Source organism: Mus musculus, chromosome 7 (assembly GCF_000001635.26).
Source record: "Mus musculus strain C57BL/6J chromosome 7, GRCm38.p6 C57BL/6J".
NCBI classification, from domain to species: domain Eukaryota; kingdom Metazoa; phylum Chordata; class Mammalia; order Rodentia; family Muridae; genus Mus; species Mus musculus.
Genome location: NC_000073.6, coordinates 30,850,243 through 30,865,245, shown reverse-complemented (window position 1 = coordinate 30,865,245; position 15,003 = coordinate 30,850,243). Strand labels below are relative to the sequence as shown.

The window sequence follows — 15,003 nt, the reverse complement described above, 5'->3', positions numbered from 1 at the left end:
ACCACTGAGCCACACCCCCAGCCCCTCACTGGGGGATTCTAGTTCTAGTACTGAGTCATACTTCTAGCCTCCTATTTATTGTAAAATAGTATCTCAACTCACTCTGTAGCTCAGGCTGGCCTGTAACTTAGAATTCTCCTGCCTGTGCCTCAGTGTTACCCCCACTGAATAGAAGCCAAGTGCAGAAGGCAAAACTCCTAAAACCTCAACCCCAAATTCCCATCACGAGTTTGAAGCCAACCTGGACTACAGTTAGAGACACAGTCTCAAAAACAACAACAATGGAATGAGGGGAAGTGGATTCCTCCTTCCAGCGGTCCCCAGCGGGGACCTGCCAGGTTCTTTTACCACCTAAGACCTAAGTTCAGCCTAAGGAGTGAGTGAGGTGTGCTTGACCAACCACAAAGGCAAGGACCTGCAACTCCTGTCACCCAGGAGGGTCCCCTTCCTTCCCTTCCTTCCTCCCTTCTCATCTTTCCCCAGAGCCAGAGGAAGGTGCTGATTTCTTCTTTGTCCCCAGGTTGATCTCAGGTGAGCACTGTTAACTTCTCTGGAGGCCAGTGGGACTTTTTAATTTTATTTTATTATGTTTGTTTTTTGTTTTTCGAGACAGGGTCTCTCTGTATAGCCCTGGCTGACCTGGAACTCACTCTGTAGACCAGGCTGGCCTCAAATTCAGAAATCTGCCTGCCTCTGCCTCCCAAGTGCTGGGATTAAAGGTGTGCGCCACCACTGCCCGGCTAGGGACTTTAAATGCTGTTTAAATGAAGGGCTGATGAGAAGGCTCTGTGGTCAAAGGTGCCTGCCTCCAAAACCCAACAACCTGACTTTAATCCCCAGGGCCCACGTGGTAGAAGGACAGAACTGACTCCCCCAAATGGTATCTGCACACTCTGGCATGTATGCACACATAGACACACACAGATGTAAAATAAATATTTTGGGGGCTGGAGAAGTGTCTCAGTAGTTAAGAATGTTCAATACTTTCAGAGTGATTTCTTCAGGTATCCCCATTTTTTAAAAACATTTATTTATTTTTACACTAAAACACAAAACAAAACACTGTTTAAATGAGAGAAGGAAAGTTTTAGGGGCTTCTATACTCTCAATGAAGTTAAGCAATATTCAACTACTAATTAATTATTCATTAATATTTATGGCAAGCATTTGGTGAGTATCTATTCACACACTGGCTCAATGTGTAGAGCATCTGCCTCACAGGCACGAATCCATTTGTTCTATGTCCAGCACTAGATAAATCGGGCATGGTATTGCTGCCAATAATCCTAGCATGGGGAAAGTAGAGGGCGTAGAAAGTTCAAGGTCATCTTCCACTACCCAGCAAATTTGAGACAGACCTAGACTGCTTGAGACTTGATCTCAAGACACAAAACAACAATAATAAAACGAACCCCACACATGGCAGAGTCCATTGTTGGGGTGCAAGAATTAGAAAGCTCAGAGCCAACGCCGTGAAGCTTTCAATCAAGCCTGAAGTCTCCAAAGACCCCTTGAGGGCAAGGTCTTCTCCAAGGAGCAGAAGGCAGCCCTGAGGCTGATGAGGTCTGGATTAGGCTTCCTGGCAACCATCAAGTACCTTCTTATCCTGTTCCCAAGCCCAGCTGCTGATATAAAGCTACTTCATGACCCATTGACCACGAGATGTGGCTGTCAACAGCTTTGCTGAGGCGTGAAGAGCAGGTGGCCAGGAAGTCCAGAGGCCCGGACTCCAGAGCACAAGCAGGCTTTCGCCCTAAATTAAGCCGTTACCCCAGGATCAGAGCACCTATGAGGCACCATGAACCCATCAGACCTCGGCACACATGAGGACAGCCTTTTAGCAGGGATAGCAGATACAGGGTCGTATGGTCAGAGGGACAGTGAAGGGCCACAGGGCAGCTTGCATAGGGAAGATTGCAGACCCTTAATGAAAATGTCACTGTGTAGAATTAGACTAGAACTGCCAATGTGTGTATACGCAGGAGAAACAGAAATTAATAAAAAAGCAACTGTGGGTCTAGGCATGGAAACCAGGACCTTGTGTATACTAGGAAAGCACTCTACCACTGAGCTGTGCATACCCCCAGCCCCTCATTCATAGAGTCTCCGCAGGTGGTGTACCACCAAGCCATGCCCCCAGCCCCGTCATTGGTACTTATTTTGAGACAGTGTCATTAAGCGCTGTAGGCTGAACTTGAACTCACTCTGTAGCTCAGGTTGGCCTTGAGTTTGTGATCCTCCTACATCAACTTTCAGAATAGCTAGGATTACAGATCATAGCACCAGGCTTAGGCCACTAAGAGATCCTTTTGCTGTTCTTATATGAATGACAGCATGTACCTCCTTTGGGTGACTGAAGTCTCCAGAATTATTGTTGTTACCTAGAAATGAGTCAATAAAGTGGGGGATCTGCCTATGAACTCATCCAGCAGTGGGGCAGAATCAGCTCTCAGTGGGTCTGGACGGGCAGTGGGTGCATCAGGATGGTACAATGCCACACCCCATGAACCCTGCTTCTTTAAGGTCTTCACCCAAGTCAATCATACCCCTATCCTTCCTCTTGCTCCTGGGTCCACCCTCATCTCATGCAGACCAGCATAGGATGCCCCATCAGCTGCTCATCCAGGCTGCGAGCACTCCAGCTAATGGCCACCCCCGCCCTTCTCTCCCTTCCAGCTCACTGCCCATCCCTGGCATCACCCAGAATCCCAGCAAGGGGACTCCTGAGTCTCAGAGACATCCGGCAACACTGAGAGGTGAGTCCCGTTTTCAATAGCTCCTCTCTATTCTGGGTTTCTGTGCCTAAGATGTTCCCTGGGGTGTAATATACTGATGGGAACTGGCCTGGCCTGCCTTTGGGGCTGTCTATTCCCTTAGTACCTGCTTTGCCTGCCTCTCCATGCCTAATGCAGCTAGTACCCAACACTGCTCTCGTTCTCTCTCTCTCTCTTTCTCTCTCTCTCTCTCTCTCTCTCTCTCTCTCTCTCTCTCTCTCGCGCGCGCGCGCGTGTGTGTGTGTGTGTGTGTGTGTGTGTGTGTGTGTGTGTGTGTAGCACTAGCTGGCTACAACTTGCTCTGTTGACCAGGCTGGCCTCAAACTCACAGACATCTTCTTGTTTCTGTCTTCTGAGTGCTGAAATTAAAGGTGTGCACCACCACTCCGGGCTTTCTCTCTTAAAACCAAAAACAACTGTATATGTGTGTGCAGTTATGGTGACTGTGAGTGACTGATGTGGGTGCCAGGATCCGAACTCAGGTCTCCTGGAAGAGCAGCAAGCTCTCTCTAACTGCCGAGTCATCCCTCAAGGCAGCCCCTGATTTCTCTGGTGAGGGTTCTTTCCTTTTGAAGGGGTACAGAAACTCTGGTCACAGAGTAAGGGACAAGCAGTGAACTCGGGGTCTCTGTCGCCCCATACAGCCTGGTTCTGACTTCCCTCTGCTCCTTATTCCCCAGAGTCTCTGGGATCAGACATCGTTGCCTTGGTTCTGGAACCTTCTTTCTCTTCCTGTTACACCCAGTCGTTATCTTCATCCTAAGAGCGGTACTGTGGAGGAGCAGCTGGGGACTGAAAGCTTGGAATCCTTGATGCTGACCCGAGTTCGGTTGCTCTCCGGCGGCCATTTCCTTCTGTGGGCCTTGGCATCCTCAGTGACTCTAGGACTGGCTTCTGGTGCTCTGGGCAGGAGGAACGCCAGTTGTGACATTCTTTTCTCTGCAGATGAGCTGAGTACAGTGAACAGGAGGAACAGTGGCGACCAGCACCCACTCGGCCTCATGGACCTGCCCCCACAGCTCTCCTTCGCTCTCTATGTATCTGCCTTTGCGCTGGGCTTTCCATTGAACTTGTTAGCCATCCGAGGCGCAGTGTCCCACGCTAAACTGCGACTCACTCCCAGCTTGGTCTACACTCTCCATCTGGGCTGCTCTGATCTCCTACTGGCCATCACTCTGCCCCTGAAGGCTGTGGAGGCCCTGGCTTCTGGAGCCTGGCCCCTGCCGCTCCCCTTCTGCCCAGTCTTTGCCTTGGCCCACTTTGCTCCCCTCTACGCAGGCGGAGGCTTCCTAGCTGCTCTCAGCGCTGGCCGCTACCTGGGGGCTGCCTTCCCCTTCGGGTACCAAGCCATCCGGAGGCCCCGCTATTCCTGGGGTGTGTGTGTGGCTATATGGGCCCTTGTCCTCTGCCACCTGGGGCTGGCCCTTGGCTTGGAGACTTCCGGAAGCTGGCTGGACAACAGTACCAGTTCCCTGGGCATCAACATACCCGTGAATGGCTCCCCGGTCTGCCTGGAAGCCTGGGATCCCGACTCTGCCCGCCCTGCCCGTCTCAGTTTCTCCATTCTGCTCTTCTTTCTGCCCTTGGTCATCACTGCCTTCTGCTATGTGGGCTGCCTCCGGGCCCTGGTGCGCTCAGGCCTGAGCCACAAACGGAAGCTCAGGGCAGCTTGGGTGGCCGGAGGCGCTCTCCTCACACTCCTGCTCTGCCTGGGGCCCTATAATGCCTCCAATGTGGCTAGTTTCATAAACCCGGACCTAGGAGGCTCCTGGAGGAAGTTAGGACTCATCACAGGGGCCTGGAGTGTGGTACTCAACCCACTGGTCACTGGCTACTTGGGAACAGGTCCTGGACGGGGAACAATATGTGTGACGAGGACTCAAAGAGGAACAATTCAGAAGTAGCAGCCACCTCTGGGGGCAAGGGGCACTGCGTGGAATTGGATGACTCTGACTCTGCCAGGCTCCCAAGAGGGCAGATCCACCACAACTCAGGAGGCCTGGCCCAAAGCCATCGCAGAAACCACTCATGGGAAGGGTTCCACCTGGAGAGGACAGCGTCCTTGTACGAAGAAAGTGGAGGGCAAGTGCTGGACAACAAGAGACAGTACGTCTGCCTTACACACCTCAGCCTGCTCCCAACTGCTTCTGGCCTGTATTGTCCTAACTGCCTGCCGTAGGCGGTGCGCAGTCCTCTCCTGGGGGTGACGGGAAGCTCAGTTCTGATCTGGAGGAATACCACCATCATGACCCAGTTTTGGAGTGTTTCCCTGAGATAAGAACATTTTCATGTCTGAAGAAAAGAGGCAGCATCATGGCCCTGCCATACCACGCTGAATCCACTAGGGGACAGCACTGAACGTTCAGCTTCAGCGAACCGGGGATAGGGGGTGGGGTGGAGGTGGGAGGAGGGGGCGGGGGTGGTAGGAGGAACTGGCTTGAAACAGGGAAAGAAAGGGCTTTGCCGGCCTGAGCTCCATCAGAGGCAACTGCGGAGAGGAGTAGGTAGTTGCCGGTACCACTCAGAGTCTCATCCTTCAGGGTGTCTCATTTCATCGTCAAACAACCCTTCTGTGTAGCACCCCTCCCTCTTCGTGCGTGTGTGTGTGTGTGTGTGTGTGTGTGTGTGTGTGTGTGTGTGTGTGTGTGTTATTGGAGATAGAGTCCAGAGCCCTAGGCAAGTGCTCAATGCAGCCACTGACTTTATTCTTTATTCAGCAGCCCTGATCTTTATCCAGGTACTTCACCACCACCACTCCATACATACCACACACACACACACACACACACACACACACACACACACACACACACATGTGCACCATACACATTTGTTCTAGCAGACAAGAGTTTAGGTGTGGTCTTGAACTCCTGAGCCCAAGTGATTCTTCTGCCTCAGCATCCAGACAACCTGAGACTGTTGGCACAGGACACAGTCCCCCCATCTCACTAAAACTGTTGATTTCAGCCAGGTGCCCAAATGGGCAGGTTGTGAGCCAGACTCAGTGCCCAGCAGGGGGAGCCAACACCCATGCCATTCTGTAGCATGTTTGCTTGTCCAGGGAGCATCTTTTCAGATTTGAGCTGACACCACACACTCCTTCAGCTAACTGCTCTGGGGTGCAAAGCAGTACTCCCAGACAAGGGATGCCTTCCCCCAAATACAGTGTGAATTAGCTATGGTGCTGACCACCTTCGTTTTGGAGATGGTAGGAAGCTTTCTTGATGTCCTATAGCATAGATGAGCTGGAATGTGGTTCTTCCAAGTAGGACCCCTAAGGCTTAATGGACATGTAGAAAAACTAGTGGTGTCAGCTATATTGGTCATCATTTGGAGAAGGAGGAGAAGCACACCCCAGCCCATGAAAGGGAGGCCAGAGGAGAGTGGCCATGAAGGAGACAGACACTTGGGCATCTCCGGGGAGGCCAGGTATCAGAATCAAGTTTGTTCTTCTCATGAGAATAAAGCCTTTAATGATGATTAACAGAAGAGTAGCCAGAGCACCTGAACTGGTTCATACAAATTATTCCTTTGGGCAAGTGGACCTCTGTGAGGTCAAAGCCATCCTGGTCTACTTGGTGAGTTCTAGGACAGCCAGGACTACATAGTGAGACCCTGTCTCAAAAACAAAAACAAAACAAAACAAAACAAAACAACACAAGAAAGAAAGAAAGAAAGAAAGAAAGAAAGAAAGAAAGAAAGAAAGAAAGAAAGAAAGAAAGAAGGAAAAAAAAAACGACCTCTTTGAGGCTTTAAATTCATTTGAATGTAGGGTTTTTGAGCAGTAGATCCACAGCACTTAGGAAACAGAGCAACACATAGTAGGCATTCTGCAATCAGCATGTAGTAGGTGCTCAGCAGTTCTGTGTTGCTTATTTGGTATTCTGTAGAGAGCAGGACTGTAGTAATGGCTGGGGTGACTATTTAACATATCAAGGCAGATGCTGGCCAGCTCTCCCAGCATCCCTCTGTACCTGTGACTCCTCTAGCACTTCTCGGCCTGCCCCTACCCTAACCTCCCAGGGCCTGGGCTTCCCTTCCCCTAGCCTGATCCCTATATAGCTCAGCCACCTGGCTACACCAGTCTTTTGGCCTCTTGACTGGATCCTCTTTGACAGGGGCTCTTCTCTTGCTCCCCTCCCGCTCTCTCCTCTCACTGTCCAGTTTAGTCCGCTGGCCACCGTCAGCCTGGACTCTCTCTTCCCTCTGTCTGCTTTCTCCCTTTTATCTACAGTAAAAATCTTCTTCCTCCTTTAGAGTAGTCATGTCCTCCTTCTTTAAGTTCATGTTTGCATTCACCATGAAAGCCAGAAGTAATAGACATGGCCCCTGGGCAGTGAGGGCACCAGAGACTCTTGGTAAAAGGTTGGGGCACCTGCTGGGGTGGAGCCACTGCCCCCAGTTACCTGGCCTTCCTCCCACTTGGGGGACAATCCACTTCCTTCCTGGGGCCCATGAGAGCAGAGTGATTCACTCAGGCTTCCTCTGCTGAGTGGAGCCAACCCACTTCCAACTAGATCTCTTGATATCCAACTCCCCCAGGAGACAGAGCCTCCTTTTAGCATCTACATCTTTATTATTTAGTCATTCACTTAATGCAAGCCCCAAAGCAATAAAGACTGCTTGGCTCACAGTAGCACCTTTAACAACGTCAGGAAATTTATCCATGCTAAGTATACAACCAATCTTTAAAAATAAATTTGCAAATATGTACTCTATTTTCACAGCCCCAGAAAAATCCCTTCTGTTTCTTACACCATTATCTCTCTATCTCCCAATTACTAATCTACTTTCTGTTTTAAAATATTTTCCTATTCTGGACATTTCATGCAAATGAAACTGTGTGAGACAGAGCCTGCTATGCCTAGCTTGCTTCACTTAGCACACATTTTAGGGTTCATCCATGTGGTGTGCTTGGGTAGTTCACCCCTGATTATGCCATTATCCCGATGCATCTGTCTGTTGAGGGGTCATTTCCGCCTGTGAGCCAAGGTCACTAGGTCTGGGATGAGGATGACGCATGAGCCAGTGTTTGAGAATGTGCGCGTGTTCAAGCCTCTTCAATAAATATTCATAGCAGAATTATTGGTATTGTGTAAATGTATGTTCAACTTTTTAGTTGAACCGAATTGATTTCCAAAGTGCTATCCCATGGTGCGTTCCCCTCAGCCATCAACAAACACTGCGCTGTCCCTCCATCTTTGCCGGAACTTGGTTCCGACTAGTGTTCTGCTGACAGCCATTCTGGTGTGCGCTTGTTGGTTTGGTGCTCTGTTCCATAAGTATGTGAGCAAATGGGTATGCTATCTTTGAAGATAAACAGAGCCAGATGCAAAACATGTTCCCCCACCCTACCCCACCGAAGGGATGCCTAAGAAGGAAGGGGACCTGGAGAGCCACCTCCCTGTCATGAGCGAAAGGATGGTAGACATAAAACAGTGGTACCCTGAGGGCCTGTTGTGGATTATGCCCCCATTGAAAGATAACTGCTGTCACTATTATCTGCACCAGCACCAGCACCTTCACCACCATCATCCCAGATCTTTTCCTGCACCACAAGGACCCCTGCAGGAAGAGAGGCAGACTCTACTTTATATACTTAGCATGCTTCGTTTTATTTGGGACAGGGTTTCATTTAGCCCAGGTTAGCCTCAAACTGTGTGTAGCTAGGAGTTGATGGTGACCCTGAACTCCTGATCTTCCTCCCTAACGTCTGGGTTACAGGTATGCACCACCACACACACCTGCTCTCTGTGCTGGGGCTGGAACTCAGGGCTTCAGGCAGGATCGGCAAGTGCTCTACCAACTGAGCCCAGTCTAAGTGCTCTTTCCACCGAGCTATATCCCAGGCCAACGTGCATGCTTTAATCTATGAAATTAAATTAGTACCTCTGTTTTATAGAGCGGGAGACACAGGGTTGAGCTCATTCCTTCCCAGATCACAGAGTTAGCAGGAAACAGAGCTGACTGCAAATCCCAGCCCTCCATTTGTGCCTCCTACTTCCCACTCTGATGAGCACTAGATATGCATCGTTCTAAAGAGGCACATGAGAGATCTAAGAGAAGGAGATAAAGGCAAAGCAGGATGGAGGTAGGTCCTCTCTGCTACTGACCATCTGCGCAGAGATGCACACATCCTTGGAATTTGTCCTTTCTTTTTGCATATGGACACAGCCCTGATAGCTAGCTCAAAGCATCTTTTGTGCAGTTCTGCAGCGAGTGGAGTGACGTCATAGGCACCATCAAGTCTTTATCATTTCTGCTGGACAGCTAGCTTACTAGCCTGGTGCTGCAGGAGCCAGCCGGGTGCTGGGCAGCAGAGTGCCAGTTGTCCAATACTCTGGTGAGTGTGGGGCTGAGGGTTACACACAGAGGTGGCACCTTGGTGATGTCGACACTGGGTGAGGGACAGGAAACCAGGGAGGTAGGCAGGACCACCTGCAGGGGAGAGCATGTGGAGCTATGGTGGTGGGGTGTAGGCAGTGTAGACAGCAATCTTGCCTGATGGGTAAGAGTCTCCCAGTGAGGGAACCCCAACTCTCAACACATTCCTCTCTGTCTCATTAGCATCTGTGACCATGGGGACAAGCTTCTTTCTTGGCAATTACTGGCTTTTCTTTTCCGTCTACCTGTTGGTGTTCCTCGTGGGACTCCCCCTCAACGTGATGGCCCTGGTGGTCTTCGTGGGCAAGCTGCGCCGACGCCCAGTGGCTGTGGACTTACTTTTGCTAAACCTGACCATTTCGGACCTGCTCCTGCTCCTCTTCCTGCCGTTTCGCATGGTGGAGGCAGCATGTGGCATGAGATGGCTTCTGCCCTTCATCTTCTGCCCCCTTTCTGGGTTCCTTTTCTTCACCACTATTTACCTCACCTCCCTCTTCCTGACGGCGGTGAGCATCGAACGTTTTCTGAGCGTGGCCTATCCACTGTGGTACAAAACCCGGCCCCGGCTGGCCCAGGCTGGTCTGGTCAGTGTAGTCTGTTGGTTCCTGGCATCGGCTCACTGTAGTGTGGTTTACATCACTGAATACTGGGGAAATGCAACCTACAGCCAGGGGACCAATGGAACCTGCTACCTGGAATTCCGGGAGGACCAGCTGGCCATCCTCCTGCCTGTACGACTAGAGATGGCTGTGGTCCTTTTCATGGTGCCCCTGTGTATCACGAGTTACTGCTACAGTCGCCTGGTGTGGATACTGAGCCGGGGGGCCAGCCGGCGCCGGCGCAAGAGGATAATGGGGCTTCTTGCAGCCACACTGCTCATCTTCTTCGTCTGCTTCGGCCCCTATAATATGTCCCATGTGGTGGGCTATGTCAGCCGTGAGAGTCCGTCCTGGCGGAGCTACGTGCTCCTCCTCAGCACCCTCAACTCTTGTATCGACCCCCTGGTTTTCTACTTTTCTTCCTCCAAGTTCCAAGCCGACTTTCATCAACTCCTGGGGAGGCTGCTCAGAACTTGTGTGCCTTGGACTCAGCAAGTCAGCCTGGAACTGAAGGTAAAGAATGGAGAAGAGCCATCCAAGGAGTGTCCGAGCTAGAGAAAAGAGTGGACCGCAGGAGGGGGTGGAACCATTGGCTCAGTGCTATGGCTGGCGGAGAGCTCTCCAGGGGCAGGCAGGAGTAGGCTCCAGCGTGTCTGCAGGTCATTCCCTAGCTCAGACGGACTAGAGTGCACTGTGACAGGCTGCAGACATTGCTGTCACTCAGATTGCCCTGAGTGCACTCACAAGGACTCTCCTTGCCGCCCTCCTTCCTATCCTCTCATAAACCCCGAATTTCACTCTGAAAAGTTGTGGGGATTAGAGACTTCTCTAGAAGAAAGAGCCAAGCCTCTGCCTTGGCCATCCAGCTTCAAGGCCTCCCTGGGTGGAAGAGGAAGGGATTACCCAGGGCTGGAACTGAGCTGGGAACTTGGGGTGTGGGTGTGTAGGGGTGCAGGGTGTGTGTGTGTGTGTGTGCAAGCCGCTGACTCCTCCTAGCTCCTCAGAATGGGGGAGGTGGGATTCCAGGGATTGGGGAACAGCCTGCCCTTGTGAGCGTTTTCCAGACAGTTCTCACTCTTCTGTAAATTCACATCTTCTGGGATGCGTATGAACAATGGTAGGCAATTAGAAAAATTATCCAAATAAATTCGGTACCTAGGAAAAAGAAAATAATGTTTCCTTATCTCCTTGGCTTTTCTGGGTAAGGTATGTGGTGGATGGAAGGACCACTCACACGCTGAAGGAACGGAATGGAACAAAAACCCAGGTGCCTGCAGAGGATGGGGCTGGAGGGATAGAACTTTACTTTTTTATTTTATTTTTTTTTTAACGTAGGGCTAGGGATGTAGCTCATTTGGGGACTGAAAATGGGCTTCAGTGTAGAAACCTATATAGCTTCTCTGTGGGTGAAAAAAGGAAAGGTGTATTCCACGAAGTGCCAAGGCTGTCTCCTGGGGAGCAAGGAGATGGGACAGGGAAAAGATTCTCAGGGTTAAATGGGACCTGGAGACAGGGACTGTGGGGGAGCTTACGCCTCAGCCCAGCTCCCCAGCCAAGAGCGATTCTAACTCAGGGCATGAAGCAGGAGTGTAGATGCTTGCAGAAGCCCAACAGGATGACTTACAAGGCTGGGAGAGCAGGGCTTTGAGGCTTCCACTCCCAGCCAACCCCACCCTTTCTGATAAGTGTCAGCTGGAGGGTCTCTCTGCTTAGACCCCACAGTCATCTTTCCAACTCCTGGCTGTTGTTCTTAACTTCCCCAATGCTGCGACCCTTTAACATACTTCCTCGTGTTGTGGTGACCCCAACCTTAAAACTACTTTGTTGTGACTCCATAACTGTAATGCTGCTACTTTATGAATCAAAATGTAAGTATCTGTGTTTTTCCTGTGGTTAGGTGACACCTGTAAAAATAAGGGGTCTCCACCCACAGGTTGAGAACTGCTGCCTGAGAGTCATCACCAAAATAATTCCAGGCAGAGAATAGAGGTAGACACCTATCAGGATCCTAAATTTAAGGATAGCCTGGGCTACAGATTAAGACCCTGTCTCCAAATAAAATAAGGGCTAGGAATAGAGCCCCATCATGGATTCCTTGCCTAGCAAGTACAGGAACCTCAATTTGATCCTCAGTGTGGCTGAATAAATAAATTAACTCTTATTTATGTTAGCATTTGTCTAGGCTTCACCCAACAGTTACCTAACAATGATCAGGTACAAGCCTGGCTCCCTATAAGAAGACTATTTGGCCTCCCTCTGTTTCTCTCTTTCTAGACTTTCTCTCTCTCCCTTCCTCTCTGTCCCCACTCCCTTCTCTCCCTGGGTGTTCCTGGCTGGCTTTTTTCCCTTCTTTCTTTCTCCCCTCTCTCTGTCTTTCTCTGTTCCCTCTCTTTCTCTGCCTTCACTCCCTTCTTAAGCCCCACCTCATGCCCCCCCCCCCCAAAATAAGCGCCATTTTATATTAGATCTATTGTATGTCTGGTACTCAGGGGGATGCCTCAGCATCCGATAAGGCACCTCCTCGTGCCGCATACCGTGTTTCACAAAACACATCAATGGTCCCAAGACCTGGGTTCATAAACTTGAAGGTTCACAGTCTTGCTGCTGCATGGATTTTCCAGCCATCAGATTGCTAAATCTCTCCATCCAAACATCAGCAATTTGGTAATCTACCCCACTGGTTGGTGTAAAAGGCCTCTGGTCCCAAGGGAGGGCTGTTGAATTCCTAGCCACCCTCTGGTGTCCTTGGGGACGAAGGTATTCACAGTCTCCAAGGCTGACCCTTCTCAATGATCCCCTGCCTTAGGGCCTCTTAGACCCTTGGGTGAGCTTTCTCTTTTCTCGAGACAGGGCTCCTCCCCTTTTACTCAGAAATCCCAGCACTGGGTGATCTGGTCTCTGGGGCACCAACCCCCAGCCTCTAGTTGTCACATGACAACCTGGCAATCTAGCCTGTGCAGCAGGTTCTGTTATTAGTCTACCCTTGGGTCACCTAGGGATAGAAATAATAACTTTTATTCTCATTCAATGGGTATCTCCTCTTTGACATTACCTCCAGACTCCCTATTGGGACAACTTCTAGACTTAAAGGCTTCCAAATTCACACACTAAATACCCACTAGATAATAACTCTAAGTGGCCACTTAATTGCACTTTTGAAAGAATTTTTACAGCTCTTGCCAGTGGTCCAGAAAAATGGAAGGTTTTCTATGTACAAGCTTTTTTCTACCTCACTCCAAACCTCTTTATTCCTCCTGATCCCCGACTCAGGTCCTATCCTTGATCCAAGTAGCTTCTTCTCTCATTCTCGCTCCCAGTTCCCAAGACTCTAAAAACACTCTCCAGATCTTGTTTCAGACTTAACTCACTCTGCCTCACCCTGCTGCCATCTGTTTACTCCAGTGGGGAGTCTTAAAGCTCTACTTCCTGGGAAAGTTTTATTTCTGATTTCTTTTCCATTCTGGTTTATACCAGCTCTTAGCCAGCTGTGGCAGGAAAAGGGCTGGGTGGTTGCTAGATCCCTAGGCACACAAGCAACCCAGCCTCTGCAGTATGCTGGCCTAGACCTGCCTAGCTGCTGGGACTGACATGGCATGGCAGTAGAGGCTACTGCGTTGGTAGGGTGAGATCTCCTCACATGCACATAATGCCCTGCTTGTGTGTGGGGGGGTGTCTATTTGTCTATATGTCTAACTATTCATCTCATAGCCACACTTCTGTAAATAAATGCCATTCCATTCTAGGATGTAACATGTGACTTCCACCATCTTTTGTAAGTAAGGGTAGGGGAGGAGAGGCATAGCTGTAGTTGCAACGCCATCTTAACTAAGGGTAATCACATGACTGACTTTAGTTTTAGTGCCATCTTAGTTGAAGGCAGTCACATGACTGTCCACCATTTTTATTATGGGCAGTCACTATTTCACCACCATCTTACTTTAGAACAATCTGACTTTTAAAAACAGATCTGCAAAGACACTATTCAGTTAAGATAAGATTTTCATATAGTTTCTATCCTGCCTTGGTAAATAGTAATTTTAATATTACTTTAAAGGTTTACAACATTAAAAAAGCTGAAGATCACTGTCTTAAAGATGTTTAGCCTTATTTTTGCTACTGTTATTAAGTTACAATGTAGCTTCTTGTTTGCTAGATACAATCTAGAGCAAATAATTAAAAAATTGTCTAACTCAGATATACTTACTAGATACTGACTCTTAATCTTGTCAGAGATCTGCTAAATATAATGTTACTGTTTAAGCTTAATGACAGACAAAGACTCCCAAATCCTAACAAGACCTAAAGGTCTGCAAGAAGATATGGGCACAGCAATAAAGGACTCTCCCTGGATTGTGGTATGATAACCACTGAGGAAGACTGCCCCATTGCCTTGTCCATTATCAGGACTCGGTCTAAACTGTGGACAAACAGAGAACACCTGGAGAATTAAATGTCTCATATTGCCTAGGACAAGGTGAGTCATTTCTCCCGTGTTTCTCCTTCACTGGAAAAGGCTTCTTATCTTCTGGGCCTGATGGCCAGACTGCCTCTGCCTAAGTTGTGATGTAGACCATAGGGACCTGGGGAAAACTGTCTAGGGAGTGGACTATAGACCAACACTGTCATTTTAATTAATATATAACTTCTAGATTATAACTTATTCTTCCCAGATTTCTGATTACGTTGACAGGTAAACTACCTGCAGCTTGACAGCTAGAAACCAAACAACTAGCTCCTTACCTCAAGGTGATCCAGCATGTTAGCTCATTAGTCAATCTGTTAGCTAGTTAAGACTACCAGATCTCTTATCAAACAGGCAGACAGGTTTGCCTTGTTCACAGGCTTCGTGATAAAAGATGGACAAGTTTCTTACCTAGCCTTTTGCAGATGTAGCCTTCTGCCACTTCCTTATCTTAAAAAAACCAAGTTTGTAGTGACTGCTTCCCAGTGGTTAACCCTACGTCTCATGGTAAATAATCAACTAAAAGGCTTAAATTATGAAGATATAAATGAGGGTCTAGGAAGGCGTTTTAAGATCGGTAATCTTAAGATATAAAGGTTGACAGACATACAAACTTGAATGATGATAAATGATTTAAGGTACAGCATGCTTCATATTTCTTCCCTTCCTATGACACTGTTATACTGAGACTTCAAAGGTTCAAAATCCTAACATCAACCAATGGAGTTCTGAAAAATTAGCCTAACCCTAATAAAACATTCCACTATACGATCCACTTTCATAA

General features: G+C 49.0%; 2 protein-coding genes across 2 annotated transcripts; both read left to right on the top strand.

Moving 5' to 3' along the window:
• Nucleotides 1-3,775: 3,775 nt before the first annotated feature.
• Ffar1 (free fatty acid receptor 1) lies at nt 3,776-4,678 on the top strand. Its single transcript, NM_194057.3, has one exon. It carries the CDS (start codon nt 3,776-3,778, stop codon nt 4,676-4,678), a length of 903 nt encoding a protein of 300 aa, NP_918946.2.
• Nucleotides 4,679-9,067: 4,389 nt separating this feature from the next.
• Nucleotides 9,068-10,916, top strand: Ffar3 (free fatty acid receptor 3). The gene is made up of 2 exons (NM_001033316.2): nt 9,068-9,117; nt 9,342-10,916. Exon 2 carries the CDS (start codon nt 9,353-9,355, stop codon nt 10,310-10,312), a length of 960 nt encoding a protein of 319 aa, NP_001028488.1. The 5' UTR covers nt 9,068-9,117; nt 9,342-9,352; the 3' UTR covers nt 10,313-10,916.
• Nucleotides 10,917-15,003: the final 4,087 nt, after the last annotated feature.